The sequence below is a fragment of the Microcaecilia unicolor genome, chromosome 1 (genome assembly GCF_901765095.1).
Source record: "Microcaecilia unicolor chromosome 1, aMicUni1.1, whole genome shotgun sequence".
NCBI classification, from domain to species: Eukaryota; Metazoa; Chordata; class Amphibia; order Gymnophiona; family Siphonopidae; genus Microcaecilia; species Microcaecilia unicolor.
In genome coordinates this window covers 500,904,203-500,929,410 of record NC_044031.1, presented here as the reverse complement: position 1 = coordinate 500,929,410, position 25,208 = coordinate 500,904,203, and the positions used below count along the sequence as shown (strand labels likewise).

Here is a 25,208-nt window from a genome sequence, read left to right as displayed (position 1 = left end):
TTGGCAGTGTCTACATGGCAGGGTCTACACCAGGCTCCATGGATCATGTCACCCATATGTGAGAATATTATGCCTGCTTGTCCTCTGAGAACATTCCTGTTGGGCATCCAAGCTGAACATCTACCTGAAGGAGGAGCGGTTGCAACTTCATGGCATAAAAGAGGATGCTTGCAAGATTAAATTCAATTTTGAAAACTTTTTTTTTTAGAAGAAGAGCCAATAAAAAAAAAAAAGGATGGAAAAACAAGAGGGGAGACATACACACACACACAATTCTCCTCGGCTGCATATATCTAAAATGGAAGATAGTTTAATACATGTAGAAGGCAGCACATTCAAAATCAGAGGTGTCTCGTGGCAAACTGCCTTACTGCTCAGAAAAACCACATTCTAGGTTTCTGAGCTCTGAGCATGCTTGCATTGGTGCTGTCAGACATCACCCACTTGTGTGACTGATTCAACCTGCTTGTTGGAAAATTCAAAGATTAACAAACATCTACAATTCTTATAGGCCCAAAATGTCTCCATCTTAGACCATGGAAGAGAATAGAGTGTCAAGATTTGATAGACTTTTTAAATTAAAAACTTTTAGATCATGCCTTTTTTGGTGGTAGTTCAAAACAAGTTACATTCTAGCATAATAACTTCTGTATTCCCAGAGAGCTTACAATCTAAGGGGATCTTTTACTAATGATTATCGCCATGTTATCTGCCACAGAACTCTGTGGCGGAAAAAAATGTGATAATCATCTGTAAAAGATCCCTTAAATTTTTACGTGAAGCATTGGAGGATCAACTGACTTGCCCCAGGCTGCAAGGAACGTTAGTGGAATTTGAAGGCTCACAGTTCTAACTACTAGGGAAATATTCCTTTTTCACAAACTGTGACCTAGAACAAATCAGTTTCCCTCTCTTGCTGAGGGCCAAAGGGAAAATCTCCTCTAAGTGAACCTGTCTATATTATCCTATCAAAAGATAACCATCTCTGTAGTGGCAGCCATCCTTCCTTGCTGAACCATATGGATCTCATGCTGCAGTGAGATCACATGGTTGTCTTGGTGGCTTAAAGGCTTGATGGTCATTACTGGTTTTCTTTGTAGGATGGTAGTAAGTTTTTTTCCTCTATAAACCATGTTAAGTGAACAAGGCGATTAGATCTACCATTATATTCTGACATTTTTGGCCAGTGAACTCACTTCTCATGCCCCCAGAATACTCCATGTGCACTCAAGTTCTCTCACCTTGTAATGTCATACACTAATAATGCCCCGGCTGCACCTCTGTAGTATGACCTTGTGATGGAACGAAATGACTCCTGCCCAGCCTACAGGAAGGATAGAAGAAAGAAAAAAAGCCTGTTTTAATTCTGTCTCATACATTTCAAAATGAACACAATTATTCTCATTAGTTGATTTTTCAACTTTTGGTGGCATAAATAAGCCTCACTAAAGCTGAAAAGGGGAGCCATGGATAAAGACCAATGTAGGCACTCCATTTTTTTTCCTTCTTCCAGAAACAAGACCTTTAAACCTTTTTTTGGCAATCCCTGACAACCCAATTTACTGAATGGCTTCACAATACATGAATCATTATTAGAACACAGAATGGACTCCTAGCAACTAAGCTCTGAAGACAAATCTGAAAGGAAGCAAATAACCCAGAGCTTCGCATTTGAATTCAATATCCCGCTCCCTGGGGCAGCTGTTGACACTAGAATAAATAAAGCCCATTGTAAATAAATGATGAATGACATCTTTACGCCCACCATCTGCTGGTGTAAAGGTTGTCGGAAGGCCAAGGATGCAGATTTTATTCATTATATCATAAACTGTAGCCAGTTTTCAACAGTCTTAAGACAAAATTCCCTCTGTAATCATTTCATTACAAAAGAAACCTTCACAAAATGTTTTCAAATTTAATTTTATATTCTAAATTATACTGCTTAACACAGTCTGCACTACACTTAATCTATTTCCTTTGTCTTTGATATATAATGCTTGTCAAAAGGCAGCAGGATGTAAAAGTCATCTTTATGTTCACTGGTGAAACAGACACCAAAATTTCTACATAATAAGCATGGATCCTTTGTTCTTTTTTTGTGGCTACTGCAGAAGCATCATCCTGATCCACTGGCTTTTCAGCTCAATCAGAATCTGCCACAGCTAGTGTTAACAGTTACCTGAGCATTTATACACACCTAGCCAGGATTTCCTTTCACTCCTGTATGCAACCCCTCACTTCTAGTCACTGAGACCACAGCCCCTTTAGCAGGATAATGAACTGGAGCCCAGCACCAGTGTGCTCTTGATTAGTCAACAGGGGTTCATTGTTACTGAACTGCATTCAAACCTACTCCTCCCCCTTCCCTTCCCCCTTGCCTGTGAACAATGCCTACACTACATCCCCTGTCCAGGCTGGAACTATCTAGACCCAGGAATGGAAACAGTCTCTGCTACCCAGCTGACCCTAGGAGCAGAGCCAGACTCAGAAATGAAAGCCAAGTTTCTTACCTGTTTGAGCCACTGAGTTTCTATATGTTTTTTTTTTTTAAACATAATGAGTTATCAGTTATACTACAGTTCAATACAAAGGCTACCTTCTATATGACTTATCAAAAAACAAACGTGTCAGAATACTGCATTTTTCCTGATCTTTTAAAAAATATAGCTTTCTTCAGAAAATTCTAAAATAAATTATCAATCTAAAATGTTTATGATTTGCCTTTAAATTCTTCAAGGTCCTCTCAGTATGGGTTTGTATATCTTCTGTACCATGTAACATTTGGGTTAGAATTCAAAGGCTCTGCTGATCTGCAGATACTGGATTTCTCACTGTAAGGAGTTAACAGGAAAACTAGTACAATGGTCATTCCCATCAGGTTTTTGCTCCCCAACTCATGCCATTAAGTAAACAGGACTAAAGTAGGCCAGAGTTTTAACGCAATTTAGACAACAACTTGTATTCAAGTTTTAAAACAAACAGGGAAAAATATATTTTTGCTCAATGTATAGTTAAGCTCTGGAACTCATCAGAAAATACAAGCAGTTAATGAGAGTTAAAAAAAAATGTGGACAAAATCCATTAACTGTTAAAGGTAGACACAGGGAAAGTCAGTAGTTATCCCTGGGGGTCCACAACATGGAATCCTGCTACTTTTGTCGATTCACCAAGTACTTATGACCTGGAAACAGGACACTGAACTAGGTGGAACTCCCATGTGATCCAGTATGCCAATTTTTATGTCTGCCATGTGGCATATTACTTGCTGAATGGTCCCTCATTCACTTTAAATTGCTGTCAGACTATTTGGTACCCCACTATATGACTAGCTAGGATACCAAATCCTCCCCAGCCACCAACCCTGGATATCACAATGGTTATACACCTACTTGCCCCCAACTGCATCAGCAACAAAGCAATTGTACAGGCCATTACCTTCATCTCTCCCTCTCTGATCTGGTTCAGGTAACCAGCTGCAACTATATTTAAAAATTGCCAAGAATAACACCATTCAACTGGTTGTGCAAATTACAAAACAAAACCACTACACATAAGAGGGCAGGATGGTGCAGCTTCATCACAGATGGTAGAGAAATGGCTGTCCTTCTCATCCACTCTCATTTATCTAGGGCTGGCTCAAGGGACCGTAGTGCCCTGAGCTAACTGGTTTGACACCCTCCCATTGGTGTGCAACCTCTCCCAAGGCCATTCTCCCTATGGCCTACCTTAAAAGGCAGTATCCCCCCTCCTGAATACCGACAGCGTTTCACTTAACGCTATCTGCATCAGCACCATGAGTTCCCTCTGCTGTGTCCCTGTGGAAACAGGAAGTTACGGCAAAGGAGGGGCTAGGGTGGAAGACACCAGGGTGCTGATGTGAAATGTCTGTTTGGCAGGGAAAAGCTACCTTTAAATATAGATTGGGGGGGGGGGGGGGGGGGAGGTAGCCCAAGACAGAAAGAGGAAGAGGGTTGCCGGCTCTTCTTTTTTCCCTGCACACACAACACCAGCTGGTAAGCTCTGGGCCAGCTTAACATATAGGGCCAGTGACATCACAGGCTCAGGTGTTTGGCACCCTTTATCTCCAGTGCCCTGGCCCACAACCTCACCTGATCCACAGGTCAAGCCGGCCCTGCACTTATTTATTTATTACATTTATATCCCACATTTTCCCAACTTATTTGCAGGCTCAATTCATCCCTCACCACTTTCAACTGCCTTCCTCATGCTCCCCCAATCCCAAAGCCTCCTAAAGATCACAAGTAAACATCACTGTGGGACCAAGCTTATCTTTGGTTTTCCCATGGATCCAGTTTTCACAATACACCCCACTTCCCTGCCCTCTTTTTTGTTCTTCCCACATGTTGTTTCAGCAGCTTTATGGTGTCCACTCCCCGTAAAAGATCTACCTTACCTGCAGGGGCTGGGGGCCCTATGGTATCTAGGTGACTAGACCAGGTGCTCCCCCCACACCAAAAAAAGTGAGTACTATCAACAAAAGCCTGTATCAGAATGTGAAAGTAAAAATTTATCTAAAGGAGTGCCCCCACCTGCTGACCGTCTTGCAACAACTTACTCTGTTTTTTCCAGAGAGAGGAAGCTGATAATAAAAGCTGGAGTTGGAGATGGCTGTCACTACAGTCCGGTCCACTACAATGGGTTTAATTTAAATGTACTTATATTCCACTTAACCCAAAACAGTTTAAGGCAGATTACAAGAACAAAACACACATCCTACTATCATAGAAAAAGAATATTTCAACACAATATAGTTTAAAATAATTAAACACACACAAAAATGTAGTCTGACTAGTTACTTAGGGGTCCTTTATACTATGCTGTGGGAAAACGGGACCTGAACTAGTGGTGGGGTCAGTTTTTCATGCGTGCTAGGGACAATTTTACCACAGCAGGTAAAAAAGCCCCCAGCACACATGGCCATGCGGCAAGAGAGCTACCACAAACGGATTCCTTCCTAAAGATTGCCCAAGTACCTTCTTCCGACCATAGAGAGTAGAAAACTCCTCAAAACTTAACAAGGTGCAAAATTACACTGTGTGAACCATAACCGTGCTTCCCTCTGGCTTTTTCCAAATCAATCCCTTCCAACCCCCCCCCCCCCCCCCCCCCCAATCCTTCCCAGGTCTCCACTACCTAATCTCCTTCCCTGCTAATTGTCCAGCGAATCATCAGACCCTACCGCAGAGCCCACTGAAGAGTAATTCTTTCATATATCTCAATACATCTTTTGCCTCCCTGAAGTGGCAGAAGAATGTTGAAGAGACACCCATTCCCCCATTTCCTTCATCAAATTATGCCATTTAACTATCGATGGGGGTGCCGGATCCACCCAGGATTGTAAGATGCATTTTTTGACTAATAATGTGGCTAATAAAACAAATTGACATTGAACATCAGTTAAACCCTCCCTTCTGAGCTGTCCTACATCACACAATAGTAGCGTTTGATGTGACCATTCAAAGGGCTACCGCAGGGACTGTTCAATAACCACCAGAGAGTGGCTCCATAACTTTGAAAGTGCTGAATATTCCAAAAACAAATGGAGTAGGGTGCCCGCCACAGTATGACATTTTATGCATTGGTCATCCTCCCAAAGCACCATCTCCCTCCCACGCTGCCGAGTGATATGTACTCTGTAAAGTATCCGATACTGGATATCCTGGAGGGCCGCATTAGTTGTGATCTTAGGGATAACCTCAAAAGCCTCTCCCAATTGCTCCTTGGAAGCCACCTCCCCTAAGTCTGCACTCCACAATGAGGCCAACCCTTCCAAGTGAGGAGCCCCTCTATTGTCTACTATGGTTTGATACCACTGGGAAAGTCTATTGGAGGATGCCGGCATGGCAAGAAATATTCTGTCTGGGACCGTGAATCCCACAGAACGCACTAACTTTTGGTAATAATCTCATCTGTAAGAATTGAAAAAACTGCTTATTGGAAAGATTCCACACTCGCTTGATGGACTCAAAAGTAGGGAAAGGATGGTCTCCTGATTCCATCGTGACCTATGTACCAGCAACCCCCTTGCACCCATGAACGAAAGGTTCCTTGTCCCATCCCAGCAGGGAACTCAGGATTATTCACTAAAGAAAAAAACAGGTACTCCCTCCCCGCTTTCCCTATCACACTTCTCCACGCCTTCTCCAGAGCTACCACAAACGGATTCCTTCCTAAAGATTTCCAAAGTACCTTCTTCCGACCATAGAGAGTAGAAAACAAGTCAAAAGGAGCACACCACCCTTGCCAAAAGCCAGGGAGAGCATACTTAGCCAACAGGGAATGACATTCATGCACCCAGCGCAGCAACGATGCCACATTATAAACCCTGAGATCTGAGAGACGCAGGCCCCTCTGGCTTCTAGAACGAGATAACTTAGCAATACGGGGATGCTTTGAATGCCAAATAAATGAGCTGACTACGCTGCGATACAGCCCCTCCTCTCACTTTGCCACCCACAAAGCACCATTTTAACCAAGGCTATGCGACCCCTAAAATTCAGTGGTAAATCTTTCCATTGAGCATACAGGCGACGAACCACCTCCAACTTCTCTATAACATTTTTCCTGTATATCCACTCGTGAGCAGCACTTAAGTATACCCCCTAAGTACTTAATCCCTGTATGGGCCCATATTAACGGAAAGTCCCTGCTGCAGGGAGAAGTGACAGGCAGGGCCTCAGATTTTCCAAAATTGATGCACAGGCCCACAAAGTCACCAAATGACCGTATTATATCCATCACAGAGGTGGAGGCATTATTGAGCAATAGTAACATATCATCCGCAAAGAAGTTCACTCGGTACTCACTGTCCCCTACTCTGATACCCTCCAGCCCCTCGTCCTGCCTAATCTGAGCAGCCAAAGGCTCCAGAGACAACACGAACAACAGAGGAGAGAGAGGGCACCCCTGTCTGGTACCCCAGCCCAGGGAGATACTACTTGTAAGCATGTCGTTAACAAGGAGCTGGGCCGTGGGATTGCTATACAGTAGCCGTACCCAATCCAAAAAGGCTCCCGAGATGCCAAATCGCTGGAGGACCCAAAATAAATATTTCCACCATACTTTATCAAATGCCTTTTCAGCATCAAGGCTGGCCAATATGGCATCCCCTGACTCTTGTGCTCCCTCCCGTAATATTCGACAGATCTTTAATATACTGGCTGAGGTGAATCTACCGGCACAAATCCCACCTGGTCTGGATGAATGAGTAGGGGCAGAAACTTCCCTAACCGGGTAGCCATTATGCTCGCCAGAATCTTAAGGTCTTGATTTAAGAGAGAGATAGGGTAGTATGACCCCACCAACCCTGGATCCTTCCCGGCTTCGGTAATACAGTGATATAAACATGGCTCAAAGTGGGACTCATTGTCTGAGACTCTCGGATATCCTCACACATACTTATAAACGGGGGGGATAAAAAGATCTTGAAGAATCTTATAAAACTCTGTCCCCAGCCCATCTGGCCCCAGTGCCTTAGCCAACTGCAAGTGATTAACAGCCCCCTGTACCTCTTTACCTGTTAATGGCATGTTGAGTGTGTTTATCTGCTCTGCAGTGAGACTCGGAAGTCTCAGGTGCTGAAAAAAGGCCTCACAAACCAAGCCCGAGAAGGAGCCCGTATCATACAGGGATGCGTAAAATCTAGAAAACTCGCCTTGTATATTGGTTATAATGGGTTCTCCCCGCATTATCTTTTATCAGATCGCGGTCGCACCAGGGATGCCAGCAGCTTCCCCGTCTTGTTACCCCACCTGTGCAATCTATACTTATAGAGTCTAATACTGTACATAACTCAGGCATTCAGGAGACACTGTAGTTCCTTCCTACACTCCACATACGAATGCAGGTTTTGCTCTACCGGGCGAGAGACATACCTCCGGCGGGCATCACCCAGACGACCCGCCGCTTCTACAATGTCCTGATCCCGCTTCTTGCACATCGATACTGTAAACACGATTTTCCCTCTGATAACTGCATTAGCCACTTCCCAGTAGGTCCACGGCCCAACGTCCTCTGCACTATTCTCGGATAAGTAGTCCAACCAAGCCTTTCTCAGGTAGACCTTAAACTCATTACTTTGATATAAAGCCGGATTCATGCGCCATCATGAGAGCCGGGCAAGAGTACCCCAACCAAGGTCCACCCACGCTGGGGCATGATCCGACACCATTGTCTCCCATATGGCCACTTATAGCACAGTTCACAACAGAGCGTGAGATACCAACACATAATCCAGTCGAGTGTGGACCTTATGCGAGTGAGAGAAAAAAGTGAAATCCCGCTCCTCCTCGTGAAGTAGGCGCCACATATCCAGTACTGCCAGTCTCCCCCTACTATAAGAGGGTGTTCATCTGACGTTGCAAGCTTAGCTCTGACTTGGGTGAAAAATTTATGGGGATAGATATTAGGGGCATAAAGACTGCATAAAGCCACTGTCACCCCTGCAACATGCCTGTGACAAGAACCCACCTCCCCTCAGGGTCCTGACCAATATCATGAAGTGTAAAAGCCAATGACTTCCTAATCAAAATGGCTACCCCTCACTGGCGGTCGCTGAAAAAAGCATAACAAATCTCCCCAACCCAATACCTACGCAGCTTAATGTGTTCTGTACCATTCAAGTGCATTTCCTGCAACAGTGCCACATCTGCATGCATTCTTTTTAAGTACTGTAGAAGTCTGGTCCTTTTCACAGGGGAATGGATGCCATCAACATTAAGGGTGAGTACCCGGATTTTTGCTACAGACACACTGGGGCCTGTAGATTAACACTACAAATGTCCAGAACCGAAACTGTCAGACGGGACCCCCAGCTAGGCCCCTCCGATATCCACCTCTCCCCCCAGGTCCTTACAAACCACCTAGAAATACAGCATTCGTCTTTGTGTGGAAACCCAAGACCAACAACCCAACCCCCTTCCTGGCCCCTCAATTCTTCATATTCCACCCCTCCCCCCAACTTCCCGCCCGCCCCCTTCTAAACCACCCCTACTCATTAACAACCAAACCCACACCAAAACTGTCACCCCAACATTCATACCCCAACCAACTCTACACACTTACCAACCCTTCCTCGCTCCCCTCCCTCCCGACTTCCCCCTTCCCGAGGCAATTACCACAACACTGTTGTTACGTCGACTTCTGTTCTCTAAATCATCCGTCAGCTGAGTAAGTTGTTTCGCCAGCGCCTCCACCACTAAGACCCGACCCTCCATAGTCTCTGACCTGTCTTCCTGCTTGCTAATGCACTCTTCAGCATGTTGGAGCCACGCTGCTTTTCGCTCCAGGTAATGAAGGTGCTTACCTGTAGCAGGTATTCTCTGAGGACAGCAGGCTGGACATCATCACGCATGGGTCATCATCCGCGACGGCCCAGGAGCTCCGGAATTTAAAGAAAAAAAACTTTAAAAACTTCTAGAAGCAGTGCGACGGGAGTGGGGACCGCGCATGCATGAGTGACTTCCCGCCCGCGACACCCGCGCACTTCCCTCAGTTAAATAACAAGCAAGAGCAACTCTAAAGGGGAGGAGGGAGGGTTGTGATGATGTCCAGCCTGCTGTTCTCGGAGAATACCTGCTACAGGTAAGTATCTTCATTTTCTCCGAGGACAAGCAGGCTGGACATCATCATGCATGGGGTATCCCTAGCACCTAGGCTTACTCAAAACAATGAACAATGGTCAATTGGGCCTCGCAACAGCGAGGACATAACTGAGATTGACCTGAAAACAACAAAACTAAGTGAGAGTGCAGCCTGGAACAGAACAGAAATGGGCCTAGGAGGGTGGAGTTGGATTCTAAACCCCAAACAGATTCTGCAGCACTGACTGCCCAAACTGACTGTCGCGTCGGATACCCTGCTGAAGGCAGTAGTGAGATGTGAATGTGTGGACTGATGACCACGTTGCAGCTTTGCAAATCTCTTCAATGGAAGCTGACTTAAGATGAGCCACAGACGCAGCCATGGTTCTAACATTATGAGCCGTGACATGATCCTCCAGATTCAGCCCAGCTTGAGCATAAGTGAAGGAAGTGCAATCTGCTAGCCAACTGGAGATTGTGTGTTTTCTGATGGCAACCCCCATCCTGTTGGGAACAAAAGAAACAAACAACTGGGCGGACTGTCTATAGGGCTTCGTCCGCTCCACGTATTAGGCCAATGCTCTCTTACAGTCCAAGGTATGCAACCTGTCCTCACCAGGGACTGGGAAAAAATGTTGGCAAGACAATTGACTGGTTCAGATGGAACTCCGACACCACCTTCGGGAGAAACTTAGGATGAGTGCGGAGAACTACCCTGTTATGATGAAATTTAATGTAGGGAGCATGAACTACCAGGGCTTGGAGCTCACTGACTATGAGCTGAAGTAACAGCCACCAAGAAAATGACCCTTCCAGGTCAAGTACTTCAGATGGCAGGAATTCAGTGGCTCAAAAGGAGGTTTCATCAGCTGGGTGAGAACGATGTTGAGATCCCATGACAATGGTGGAGAGGTTTGACAGGGGGCTTTGACAAAAGCAAGCCTCTCATGAAGCGAACAACTAAAGGCTGTCCACAGATAGGCTGACCTTCTACACGGTGATGATAAGCACTGATTGCACTAAGGTGAACTCTTACTGAGTTAGTCTTAAGACCAGACGCCGACAAGTGTAGAAGGTACTCAAGCAGGGTCCGTGTAGGACAAGAGAAAGGGTCTAGGGCCTTGCTGTCACACCAGATGGCAAACCTCCTCCATTTAAAACCATAACTCCTTTTCATGGAATCTTTCCTGGAAGCAAGCAAGACTCAGGAGACACCCTCTGAAAAGCCTAAAGAGGCAACTTCTACGCTCTCAACATCCAGGCCGTGAGAGCCAGAGACTGGAGGTTGGGATGCAGAAGTAACCCCTCGTTCTGAGTGATGAGGGTCGGAAAACAGTCCAATCTCCACGGTTCTTCGGAGGACAAGTCCAGAAGAAGAGGGAACCAAATCTGACGAGGCCAAAAGGGCGCTATCAAAATCATGGTTCCGCGGTCTTGCCTGAGTTTCAGCAGAGTCTTCCCCACTAAAGGAATGGGAGGATACGCGTACAGGGGACCCGTCCCCCAATGAAGGAGAAAGGCATCTGACACTAGCTTGCCGTGGGCCTGGAACAGAATTGAGGAACTTTGTGATTGTACTCAGTGGCAAAAAGATCCATCGAGGGGGTGCCCCATGCTCAGAAGATCTTGCGGACAACGTCCATGTTCAGAGACCACTCATGAGGTTGTATGATCCTGCTCAACCTGTCGGCCAGGCCGTTGTTTACGCCTGCCAGATATGTGGCTTGGAGAAGCATACCGTGCCGAGTTGTCCAAAGCCACATCCTGACGGCTTCCCGACACAGAGGACGAGATCCGGTGCCCCCTTGCTTGTTGGTGTAATACATAGCAACCTGATTGTCTGTCTGAATTAGGATAACTTGGTTGGACAGCCATCTCTGAAAGTCTTTAGAGCGTTCCAGATCGCTCGCAATTCCAAGAGGTTGATCTGAAGATGCATTTCCTGGAAGGACCAAACTCCTTGAGTGTGGAGCCCATCCACATGAGCTCCCCACCCCAGAAGGGATGCATCCGTCAGCACGTTTTGCGGCTGAGGAATTTGGAATGGGCGTCCCAAGGTCAGATTGGAGCGAATGGTCCACCAGTGAAGGGGATTGCAAAATTCGGTGGAAAGATGGATGGCATCCTCTAGATCCCCCGTAGCCTGACATGCCTTGGGCGTCACACGAACTGTGGAGGCCATGTGACCCAGAAGTCTCAACATCTGCCGAGCTGTGATCTGTTGGGATGCTCGAGCTGAGGATACGAGGGCCAGAAGGTTGTCCGCCCATGCCTGGGGAAGATAAGCTCGAGACGTCTGTGTGTTCAACAGAGCGCCTATGAATTCCAATTTCTGAACGGGAATCAGATGGGACTTAGGATAGTTGATGACAAACCCCAGTAGTTCGAGCAATTGAATAGTAATCTGCATGGATCGTAGAGCCCCTGCCTCCGAGGTGCCCTTCACCAGCCAATCGTCGAGATAAGGGAACACATGTACTCCCAGTCTGCGTAGCGATGCTGCGACCACTGCCAAGCACTTTGTGAAGACTCTGGGTGCAGAGGCGAGACCAAAGGGCAGCACGCAGTACTGAAAAAGCTGAGTTCCCAGACGAAATCGAAGGTACTGCCTGTGATTTGGGAGCACCGAAATGTGAGTGTAGGCGTCCTTTAAGTCCAGAGAGCATAGCCAATCGTTTTCCTGAAACATGGGAAGAAGGGTGCCCAGGGAAAGCATCCTGAACTTTTCTCAGACCAGATATTTGTTCAAGGCCCTTAGGTCTAGGATGGGACGCATCCCCCCTGTTTTCTTTTCCACAAGGAAGTACACCTGGAATAGAATCCCAGCCTTTTTTGCCCAGGTGGAACAGGCTCGACCACATTGGCGCTGAGAAGGGCGGAGAGTTCCTCTGCAAGTACTTGCTTGTGCCGGGAACTGAAAGATTGAGCTCCCGGAGGACAATTTGGAGGCTTTGATTCCAGATTGAGAGTGTATCCGGACCGTACTATTTGAAGAACCCACCTGTCGGAGGTTATCAGAGGCCACCTTTGGTGAAAAAATATAAACCTCCCTCCTACAGGAAGATGGGGCCTGAGGCGCACGCTGCTGACTAGAGCGGGCCTGCTGGGGGCGAGCCTGAACAGGCTTGTCAGGAAGCAGGAGTGTACCTACGCCTATTAGAGGAACAGGGAGCACTCCTCCTCCCTCCAAAAAACCTCCTAGAAGAGGAGGTAGTAGCAGAAGGCGTCCGGCGGGCGAGAGAGTCCATAGCATCATGGTGCTTCTTGAGGGAATCAACCATATCCTCAACCTTCTCTCCAAAAAGATTGTACCCCCGGCAAGGAATATCCGCCATTCGGTGCTGGGTCTTCTGATCCAGGTCAGAGACACACAGCCAGGAGAGTCTGCGCATCACGATACCTTAAGCAGCCACCCGGGATGCAGCATCAAAAGAATCAAAAGCTCCCCTGGCCAGGAATTTGTGACACGCCTTCTGCTGCCTGACCACCTGGTGAAAAGGTTCGGCTAGCTCAGGAGGGAGAGCTTCAGCCAAACTGGACAGTTGCTTTATCGAGCTCCGTAAGTGGATGCTGGTGTACAGCTGGTATGTTTGAATCTTGGCCGCGAGCATTCCGGCCTGATACGTACGCCTCCCAAAAGAATCCAAGATCCTAGACTCTCTGCCTGGGAGCGCCGAGGCATAGCCCCTAGTACTCTTGGATCTGAGAGCAGAATCCACCACCATGGAATCGTGAGGAAGTTGGGCCTTCCTCATCACAGGCTCACCTTGGACTCTGTACTGGGATTCGGACTTCTTGTTGACCACTGAATTAGCTAGAGGGACAAGACCAATTTCGCAACATCACTTCCCGGAGTGTATTGTGCAAGGGGGCCGTTGCAACCTCTTTTGGCGGAGAAGGATAATCCAGGACCTCCAACATCTCACCCCTGGGCTCATCCACAGCCTCCATAGGAAAAGGAATGTTCCTAGACATTTCTCGCACAAAAGACGAAAAGGAGAGACACTCAGGTGGAGATTGTCTAACCTGAATAGGTGGAGTGGGATCAGATGGAAGCCCGAGAATCTTCTTCTGAAAAAAAAAAAAAAACTGGGGTCTTCCTCCTCACTCCATGAGTGCTCCTGTTCGGTATCGGGCAATAGCTCTCGAAGAGCAGACCGAACCCGAGCCTGCCTCGACCTCGAGGATCGACGTCCTCGTGAAGGGCGTCGAGAAGTGGACCCTTGCCTTGATTCCGGCGAAGCTTCCTTCACCGACGTCGAGGGAGAGTCCACCCGGGTGGCAACCGGCTCAGGTACTGCAAGCGGTACCAAGGGCGGGGGACCTCCGCGCAGGAGATGGGCTGCAGTAATGAGGCAGAAGGACGCATCATCCCTTCCAGAAGGCCTGGAAGCATGGCCCAGAGACACTCATCGAGGGCTGCCATCGGAACAAGCTGTGGGGCTGGTACGGGAGTCGGTGGCAGAATCAGATGAGGTTCGAGAGCCGGTACCTGGCTCCCAGACAACCAACGCATCGGCACCTGCTGAATGGAGGGTAAGCGGTCCTTGGGCACGGATACAAGGCCACAACACAGAATATGGAACTGGTAGTGGTATTTCTGTATTTGAAATCTGTATCCAAATGTGGGTGTAAGCATCCTTGAAGTCCAGAGAGCATAGCCAATTGTTTGCCTGAATCATAGGAAGCAGGGTGCCCAGGAAAACCATCCTGAACTTTTCTTTGACCAGATATTTGTTCAGGGCCCTTAGATCTAGGATGGAACGGAATCTTTTTTATGGGCATGAAGTACTTAGAATGGAATCTTTTTCTTTTAACCCTGGGTTCAACCACTTGGACCTGTAGAAGGGAAGAGTTCCTCTGCGAGCACTTCCTGATGCTAAGAGCTGAATCATAATGCTCTTGATTGATCTAGTCTGCCCAACAGTCACATTCATTATCAATTCATGATTAAATTAACAATGAACATGATATTATATACTTGGGTCATGGTCTTTCTTTGGTGTTTCTGGGACATAGACCGTAGAAGTCCACCTGACTGTGTCCTTATGTTCCAACTACTAGAGTTGCTGTCAAAGCCCACTCCAGCCTAACCGAATCTGTATTGTAATTTGTGCAACATAGACATTCCTCTAACTTTTTCAGATCATTCATCATGTTTTCCACTCCCCTCCAGGGTGTCCACTCTTGGTATCATCAGCAAAAAGGCAAACCTTACCTTATAACTCTATGGCAATGTCGCTCAAAAATATATTGAACAGAATCGGCCGCACCAATCCTTGAGGCACTCCACTACTCACCTTTCCTTGTCTCCTGAGTATAAAGAACCACATTTCTGTGATGTTTAAGTTTATTATAAAAATTTAATATACCGCCTGGCTGAAACAGATTATGGAGGTTAACAAAATAAAATTACAAATTTAAAAGAAAACGCTGTCATTGTTATTGACAAGAAAGACCTAATACACTCCCAAGACACACAACTAGAATATTCACATGAAGTTGAGCATACATTTTATAAGCAACAAGGCTTGAAGTTTACTTATTCTTGTAGTCAAGGTAACTGCTACTAGAAAAATAAAAAAACAAAACACACTTGTAGGTGACATACTTGGGTAAAGCAGATTCCAGTAGCTCAAATGGGGGCTATATAAGAGATGAAAGGAAATATAGAGGGGGGTTTCTGAGATGTAAAAGGCCTCTCAAATTGGGAAATGACAGGATATTGTGAGGCTTAGATTTTATTGACAAAGGCATAACAGTCTGAAAAAGCACAAAAATGAATTCTGATGCATGCTACCTGCAGTCCCAGCTGATAATCATAATATATACTGCAGTATGGCCTCAGGAGGACACCAAATGGTGTTGTGACCATTTGTGAAATATCAATGGAAAACCTCTTATGGTATAGAGGTTCTTCTGCAGCAACCAGTGTGTCTTGAGAAGAATAAGTATCTCTAGGGAGAAGACTGTTGTGTGGAGGGAGGTGCAGAGCCCTGTGACTATTGTGCATCCAGCCAACAGCACAACAGAGTATCTTCAGGGAGCCAACGTGACGTTGATGTCATCAGAGTGTGTTTGGACCAGCTAAAATTGCCTCACATGCAGCATGGCTACAGCAAAAGGGGCATACCATGTCCCCTGGGGCACCGAAGGAACAGGAACTGTTGGATTTCCTTAAACACAGAGTATATATTTTTTGACATTAAGGGAAAACAGGAAATTAAATTGAAAAGCTCCCCACTATCAAGAACTTTCCAGCAAGGCTCTATGGATAAATACTTGGTCTCTAAACCACAAGTGCCACTCCCTAAATTCACCTGAGAGGAACACTCCTCCTATGCCTAGTGCTTCCTGTTCTGATTCTATTTTCTCTAAGTGCCCATACCTGGGGGTTCTGCCAGAGACTATGCACCTGAAGTGTTGAACAGAAGAGGTTTGAAGGAGGTGTGCAAGTGAGACTGGGGAGTGATGGTTTATTCAATTTGCTATACCGCGCAAAATCGACAAACAGACCAAGGTGGTTTACAGTAAAAAAAAAAAATACATATAATAAAAAGCAGGAAAGGAACTCAATTTATTAGATAGGATAGAGGAGACACTCATTTCAGATAGACAGTCTAACAATTGTTTTAGGGCCCAGTGTAATATTTACAGTGCTGCCTTTTCAAGGGTAAGTTTGTTCCTCTGAGTCCTGGGAGCTAGTGACATTATATTATGGTAAGACTAGCCGTTAAGCCCGTAAAAACGGGCGAGTACTGCAGCCCTCCTCTCTCCCCTAGCCTCACCCCGTCCACCGATCCTCCCCCCCCCATATCCAGCAACCCTCCTCTTTCCCTTGGCCTCCCCCCCTCCCCCTATGTCCAGCAACCCTCCTCTCTGCCCTGCTCTCACCCCATGTCCAGCAACCATGCCCTCTCCCCATGTCCAGCTACCCTCCTCACCGCCGCTCCCCCCCCCTCCATGCCGGGCCCCCTGCAGGGGGCCCGATACGGAGGGGGGCTGGGTCGCGCGATGTCATTTCCAGTTGGCGTCCGACTCCATTTCCCTCTCTGCTCCGCCCTCTGACGTCATGACGTCTTGACGCGAGGGCGGGACAGAGAGGGACGTCTGTACTGCGCATTTTAAGCTCTTCCGAGCAGGGACCGTCCTTAATTGTTAATTTGTACAGCGCTGCGTAACCCTAGTAGCGCTCTAGAAATGTTAAGTAGTAGTAGTAGTACTGCGCATTTGCAGGTGAGTCGGTTACTTGCCGTTTATATGTTTGATTCTGAGTGTTTTTGAATAAGTTTGGCCATAGTGTTTTGCAGTGAGTATATAATTTACTAAAACCAAAAACAAATCCTCCAGAACACATAACATATACAAAAATCACAATTGTTCTGTACAGGTTCTTGAAAGTAACTTAAAAGATAATAGACGGGACCCACCAGGAAAAAAAATGTATATATATGTAATGCAGCAAATCTGATAATGCTGTTACTGTCAGGAAGGGCCACACTCAGGTGTGTCTGCACAGGGGGCAAGGGGGGTGGGATTCCAAAATTGCGTCTTCCCTTTTAGCCACGGCACAGTGAGTGGGATGGGAGCACCAGGAAGCGTGTTGCACAGGGTAAGATTCCAGCTCAATACAGTCCTGCAGCCAGGCTAACATTTTCAGTTATAAGTCCCTTAGAAACATAAATTATGGATTGTGAAATTTATATCTCATTGAACTCAACATCAGATAGTAATATTGCAGAAAAATATAGTTTAAGAAATTTTGCAGCTGCAAGTATTCAAGCTGGTTTTAAACTGCAAACTTCTACAAAACAGATGACTTCCAATCCACTATGTAATTATACACAAAGCATACTGTAATATAAAAAAAAAAACTTCTAGCATACTGTAATATAAAAAAACTTCTATGCTCAAAGTCCCTTAAATAAGCGTATTTAGCATTTAGATGATTCAAAATGAAAACAGCAAACTCACAGATTCTAAGTTTGATCGAGTGGCTTAACTGAATTTGTTTGATGTTGCTTGCAAAATAATTGTAAAAAACTTTGAATTTTCCATTTCATTTTGAATCATCCAAATGCTAAGTACACTTACTGGGGTCATCTTTGACTCTCTCCTTCTCTGCTCATATCCAGCAGATTGCCAAGACCTGTTGTTTCTTTCTTTACAACATCCGTAAAATCCGCCCCTTTCTTTCCGAGCACTCTACCAAAACCCTCATCCACACCCTTGTCACCTCTCGTTTAGACTACTGCAATGTGCTTCTTGCTGGCCTCCCACTTAGTCACCTCTCCCCCCTCCAGTCGGTTCAAAACTCTGCTGCCCGTCTCGTCTTCCGCCAGGGTCGCTTTACTCATACTACCCCTCTTCCTCGAGACCCTTCACTGGCTCCCTATCCGTTTTCGCATCCTGTTCAAACTTCTTCTACTAACCTATAAATGTACTCACTCTGCTGCTCCCCAGTATCTCTCCACACTCGTCCTTCCCTACACCCCTTCCCGTGCACTCCGCTCCATGGATAAATCCTTCTTATCTGTTCCCTTCTCCACTACTGCCAACTCCAGACTTCGCACCTTCTGTCTCGCTGCACCCTACGCCTGGAATAAACTTCCTGAGCCCCTACGTCTTGCCCCATCCTTGGCCACCTTTAAATCTAGACTGAAAGCCCACCTCTTTAACATTGCTTTTGACTCGTAACGTAACCACTCACCTCCACCTACCTTCCCATTCACATTAATTGATTTGATTACTTTATTTATTTTTTGTCTATTAGATTGTAAGCTCTTTGAGCAGGGACTGTCTTTCTTCTATGTTTGTGCAGCGCTGCGTACGCCTTGTAGCACTATAGAAATGCTAAATAGTAGTAGTAGTAGTAGGTAGATGGTCAAAAGCAAATGTGGGTGCTAGAGGCCATTAGCACCAGACTAGTGCCTGCATTTGTTCCTGCACGATATTTAGAGCCAGCGAGCATGTAAAACGAGCTTGCTGGCTCTGAACACTAATTGCATGGAAACACATGCTGAACAGGGTGATCACTATTCCTCCACACTGCTCAGCAGGTAGCACGTCAAACAAGGGCACTGCTCCTGCGACAAACCCTAAGCCAGCTAAGATTTGGCAATGGGGAAGATTGGGTAAGAATGGGGAGACCCTGTTCGGCATGCATTTGCATGTTTCCAGGCCCCCCACACCCCCAAACATAACCTGGAGGTCTGGTACACCTCCAGTCCCCCAGCCCCTCAAACACAGAGGTCTGGTGGACCCCACAGCCCCCCCAAAACAAATACCCCCCCCCCCAAAAAAAAAACAAATAACCCCCACTCCAATGGTAAACACATTGAACCCTGGTGGTCCACTGGGACCCTTGCCAGACTTCCCCTACTCCCTGGAGTTAGCCCTAGTGGTCTAGCGTTGTTCTCCCACCCCTTGAAGCCTCCTCATACCTTCAAACAGGTTCCTAGGTTGAAACATGGAGGAGGGACTAGCAGTCCCTCCCTTCCCTCCTGCAGGCACCGCCTCAAAATGGCAATGCGATTGAAGGGGCTTAACTACCATATAAGGGAGAACCTTATAAGATAGTTAAGCCTCGCCCAGCGCACTCCAGGATGCACCAAGCAGGGCAGGGTGTTGTCATTTTGAGGCAATGCCAACAGGAGGGAGGGAGTGCTAGTCCCTCCTCTTGTTTCAACCTAAGAACCTGTTTAAAGTTACGACGGGGCTTCGATGGGTGGGGGTAGGAGGCCAGTCAAGGGTCCTATTGGACCTCCAGGCCTCTGTGTTGGGGGGGGGGGGGTGGAGAGAGGGTCTGGAGGACCACCAGGGCTTTAGGTTTGACAGGTCCAAGCTTTTAGCCCAGACTTGTCAAACCTCTTATGTAGAAGGACTGTGCCAGAGTGTGTGCCCAGGATAATCAGAATTTATGATGAATTGTGATTTGATGCTAAGATTAAATGCAACTTTATATTTAAATAAATCTGTTTAAAAAATATTCACTGTTGCCTTCAAATAAAACTACCTGTGCAGTAATGTTTAATGGGCCTCTGCTGTACTTACTGTGTCCCATATTTGAAGTTTAATCTGTTTCCCATCAATTGTTATCATCCGTGCACCAAATTCTACACCTAGAAAAGAAGTTGAATTATATAAGTCAAATTATATAAGTCAAGTAACCGAAGTAACTGAAAGTGAGGTAACAAAAACGTAAACTGCTTGTTGTTTTAGAATACAAGACCAGACATAAAACTTTGAAAATAATTACATAAAAAAAAGAGGATACTTAAAAACTTCATCTGATCTAATCGTGGGATTTATATCCATCTTTTCCCCAAGGTGTCTAAGAAGGGTTACACAACAAAGTCAGAAAAAAAAAAAACTGCACTGGGCATTATTACTGACAAGTTTAAAATGTGCATCATTGTAAACATTTTTTTTGTTGAAGTTTCCCTGTAATTGTTTGATATTGTTGAATGTTAATTCTTCTTTGAACTCAAACAGCTCCATGACTTTTTAAATCAATTAACGAGAAGCAGTTAAAACCTTTGGCTGTTCTTCCCAAATGTAAGTGCTTTTTAATGCTAGCTGAAGGATTACTTTTGGTTCCTTCATTTTGGTTTTTCTTTTCCAGGTTTTTGTAATTTTTATACTTGCCTCAATTGTGGACGAATAGTTAATATATGGTGTTTTTTTCTGTTTAATTGCTAATTTCTTTAATCACTATTTGACAAGTGAAAAGTGATGGGGAGAGCGCTCGATGTGGTACATTTAGATTTTAGCAAACCCTCTGATAGGGTTCTACAAGGATGACTAATAAACAAACTGAGTGCCCTCAGTATGGGCCCTAAAGTGACTGACTGGGTTAAGAACTGGCTAAGTGGAATGCGACACGGGGTAGTGATAAATGAAGCTCATTCCAAAGATATTGCTGGAGCTGTCTAGTAAGGTTTGCCTCTTTGCAGATAATACTGATTCTGAATTTGGACAGACACTTCTGATAGTGTGGATAACATGAGGAAGGACATAGCGAAACTAGAGAAATAGTCTGGAATTTGGCAGCTACGATTTAATTCTAAAAAATGAAAGGTCATGCATTTGGGCTACAAAACCCTGAGAGAACGGTACAGATTAGGGGATGAAGAACTTTTGTGAACAAGAGGAGTGGGACTTGGGTGTGATCATATGTGATGATCTTATGATGGCCAAACAGGTAGAAAAGGCAATCGCGAAAGCTAGAAGGATGCTTGGGTGCATAGGGAGAGAAATGGTAAGTAGAAAAAAAAGGAGGTGATGATGCCCCTGTACAAGACACTGGTGAGACCTCATTTAGAATATCATATGTAATTCTGAAGACCAAACTTTCAAAAAGATATAAACAGGATGGAGTTATGCAGAGGGCGGTTACTAAAATAGCACGTGGTCTTTGTCTATAAAATAATGAGTGGGGTGGAACAGGTAGATGTGAATCGTTTGTTTACTCTTTCCAAAAATACTAGGACTGGGTAGGACTAGGGGGCATGTGATGAAGCTACAAAGTAGTAAATTTAATACGAATCAGAGAAAAGTTTTCTTCACAACGTGTAATTAAACTCTGGAATTCGTTGCCAGAGAATGTGGTAAAGGCGGTTAGCTTAGCGGGGTTTTAAAAGGGTCTGGACGGCTTCCTAAAGGAAAAGTCCATAGACCATTATTAAATTAACTTGGGGAAAATCCACTGCTTATTTCTGGGATAAGCAGCATAAACTGTATTGAGTTTTTTCAGGATCTCGCCAGGTATTTGTGACCTGGATTGGCCACTGTTGGAAACAGGATGCTGGGCTTGATGGACCTTTGGTCTGTCCCAGTGTGGCATGTACTTATGTAAGCATATGGGAACAGACTTAAATATCTCAATTAGTACAGTATGAGGAAAGTAAGGCAGGAGAGGGGATATATGATAGATACATTTAAATATCTATGCAGCATAAATGCTCAGGAGGCAAGTTTCTTTCAATTGAAAGGAAGGCTGTGAAGGAAGAGACCGACTTGGACTCAATGGTGATCACAGAGATGTGGCACATGAACAGCCATGACTGGGATATAGCTATATTAAGCTATAATCTATTAAGGAAGAACAGGGTAGTTAGAAAAGGAAGAGTAACAGGTGGGAAAATGTGGGATACAAGTGCAGCAAATAAATAAATAAATAAATATATTAAAAGTGACAGAACTGCATGACTTATAGGCAAAGAAGAGGCTCTATGGGTTAATCTGGAAAGAAGGCAGAAGTGGACAGAGTAACAGAAAAATTTACTACTAACTAGGCCAGTGGTCAGCAAACCGCAGCTCACGAGTGTGGCTCTTCCCACGAGTTCGCTCCCCGCCACTGTCCGGCGCTCACAGTCAGTCCATAGGCGCCTGCCCTCTGCTCCCCGACAGCCCTCCGTCCTTTTTCCTTCCTGCCGGTGGCTGCCCAGCGGTTAAACGTCTTTATTTTAAGTTGTAGCGCCGGGCCGGCGGCTCACCTCTTCCAGCCTTTCACTTCCCGCTCAATGCCCCGCCTTCCTGATGAGGTATTTCCTGTTTCCGCGAGGGCGGGCGGGCAGGAGTCACTGAGCGGGAAAGGAAAAGCTGGAGCCTGGAAGTGAGCCATCGGTCGCTGCGACTTAAAATAACAAAAGGTAAGGTTTAAACCCTGGGTGGCCACGGCCAGTAGGAATGGAGAGAGGAGGGCTGTTGGGGAGCTGAGGGTGGTGGGCAGGTGGGGGCAGGGCTGGGTAGCAGTGCACCTCAAACTCATGCTGCGTGGAGTGGGGGTTGAGTTATACAGTTTCCTTGAATGGTTGGTTTTAATGCTGTAATTCTATTAAAAGTAGTGAATGGTAGATACTGTTTGCACAAGTTCCTTGCACTTTGAAATAGCCAAGAGACAACTGAGTGAGTTCAGTCCTACTGCACAATTCTGGCCAGGACTGAGATTTTAGCAAAGGCCAGCTTAGGAGTACCCTAATTAAGTTAATAACAATGTACCTACCTATATAGTTTAAGTTTAAAAAATTTGGCTCTCAAAAGAAATTTCAATCATTGTACTGTTGATATTTGGCTCTGATGACTAATGAGTTTGCCGACCACTGAACTAGGCGATTTAAATACACCAGATGTTGACTAAGGCATTCCTGTCGGGTCAACTAGAAGTAGGGAGATCCAGGATTCTCTACAGACAGAACTGTTCTAGCAGTTGGAAATAGAGCCACACTGGACCTGGTGCTTATGATGTTATAGTGCAGGAGTGTCCAACCTCAGCCCTTGCCAGGTCAGGTTTTCAGGATTTCCCCAATGAATATGCATTTTAACCAAATGATTACTCCAATATTAACAACAAAATCCTTCATTAAGCACTTATTTTTAAAAATAGTTACCTCATCTTACCAGGCTGAATAAGGAGGTAGAATGATATGACGTACTCAATCAGTATAAAAAAAAAAAAAAAAAAAAAAAAAAAAAGAGTAGAAACGTGTTATTGTGCATGCACTGGCGTTGTGCACTGCATGGCACCATTGTTCCCGTAGCCAGATAGCGACCTGCTTTGGAGTTGCGACCAAAAAATTAGTTTTTAGAATGAAAGGTATGTAATGTTTTTAGAAGTTAATTGAGGTTTGGTAGAAAATATGTTTTGCTCTCTAATAATACTAATCCACCTATCACAGTTAAACCCCCGAAGTCGCCTAGAGTGAAACACAGCGACTGTGTCAGGTTTGACATAATGATCAGAAAAAAAGCTGAATAAGGAGCTGGACCTGAATTAACTACAATAACGAAAGGAGAAAAGAGAAGGTGGAATACAGAGACGGAATCTACTGGACTAAAATGCTGTTCAAGCTAATGCTTTGATGGACAATCTTATCATTGGGGAGAGGAGTTATAGATGGATAATAAACATCCTCTGAAGCATGAGTATATGAACATTAATAGAACAGCTGTTTGGTGAAATCAAGAATAATTGTACTTATGTATATATACAAGTATTCATGTGTGTATTATGAGCAGTAGAGTTATAGCATGTGATTTGATTTAAAAGACAATACTAGGAGCATATTTGGAAAACTACAGAGGTTATCAGAGAGATATAGAATACTCGTGTTAAAGAGGAAGAGGCAATACGTTATAGCTCCTCTGGCTGGAAGGGAGATGATGGTATTTGAGCCACACAAAGTCACAGAACTATAGCACTGTTAAGTGCAGTTGAGGGCAAATCTTCACCATCGTCTCTTCCCTCACTTGGAACAGAAATGTTGTTGGAATCAGCGCAGGTGCCAGAGATACTCAGCAGGGACCAGGCACAGGGCTTTGAAGTTGCTGTGCCCCCGCTGGTTAGACCTGGACAGTGTTTGAATTTCTATATAAAAAAAGTAAGTTCCAGCACAATTCCTTTAATGATTGCTAACACAACTAGGATACAGAACACTGAAGAAAATGTGTGCTAACCAGATTAGTAAAACGGAGGGTGTTAATTCAAGTTCAACAGAAGAATGGTTTCAGGTTGGGCAGTCAAAATTTAATGTGAACTACAGAGTGATGCACTTGGGTTGCATAAATCCAAAGGAGATGTACAAGATTGGAGGCGAGAAGCACAGCTCAGGAGAGAGACCTTGGGATGATAAGTGCCCAAGGATCTCAAGGTGGTGAAACAATGTTACAAGGTAGTGGCAATAGCCAGAAAGATGCTAGGCTACATAGAGAGGCATAACCAAAAGAAAAAAGTATTAATACCCTGTAAAAGTAGTTGATGAGGCCCCCCTTAAAGTATTGTGTTCAGTTTTGGAGAGTACAGCATTGAGAGTGACTCATGACTCTCAAGACGGAAGTTATCAGTTAAGTCTTTGAGGCAACACAGGAAGACCAGACACAGGTTCGTGTTTTGGTGGAGTAACCACCTGCTTCAAGGGTCACAGGGGTGGGGGGGTAGGGGGCATCTGATGACTACATTGTTTTGAACGCTGCCGTGTTTTGGTGGGATTGCCCTTGGCTGGCAGTCATTCTGCTAACAGCACAAACATTCACACAAACCACCTTAGGTATCACACAAAGGACAGTGGCTCCATTAAGTCCTGTGACCCCTGAAGCAGGCAGTTTGTCCACCGAAACATGGACCCGTGTCAGTCTTCCTGTGAAGCCTTAATAAAGAAAGATTTATCTGATAAATCCCATCTTGAAAGCCATGAGTCACTCTCTACTATGTGTTGTATTCCCACAGAGGTCAGCTCCTGTTTCCCATGTGGGTTCAGTTTTGGAGATTTGAAAAGACTTGATGTGGCTCAGAGAAGAGTAACAAAAATGATATGGGGTTTGTGCCAAAAGAAGTTACTTGAGGATCTGAATATGGAAAGAAAAGTGTGGTGGATGCCTGAAATATCCTCCTGCAGGAGGTAGTGGAGACAAAAATGGTAATGGAATTCAAGATGCATGGGATATGACTAATTATTTGCTATACTGCCTAATTTGGGAGCAAGTCTAAGAGGTGTACAATACATTACAGATATTAAAAAAATTCCGTAAAAACAGGAAAGATACAATCACAACCTATAAAATCAGGAGACTGAGAAATAAGGTAATGGTGTCTGCATATGCATTCAA

The 25,208-nt window shown here is 45.2% G+C and overlaps 1 protein-coding gene across 1 annotated transcript in view; it reads right to left on the bottom strand.

Moving 5' to 3' along the window:
* RAB2A (RAB2A, member RAS oncogene family) overlaps nucleotides 1-25,208 on the bottom strand; it is a 213,882-nt gene that overhangs the window by 127,665 nt on the left and 61,009 nt on the right. The window contains exons 3-4 of the mRNA XM_030214829.1: nucleotides 19,656-19,723; nucleotides 1,242-1,324 (exon numbers count right to left, since the gene is read on the bottom strand). Coding sequence (XP_030070689.1) covers nucleotides 1,242-1,324; nucleotides 19,656-19,723 — 151 coding nt within the window. The remainder of the gene's footprint in view (nucleotides 1-1,241; nucleotides 1,325-19,655; nucleotides 19,724-25,208) is intronic.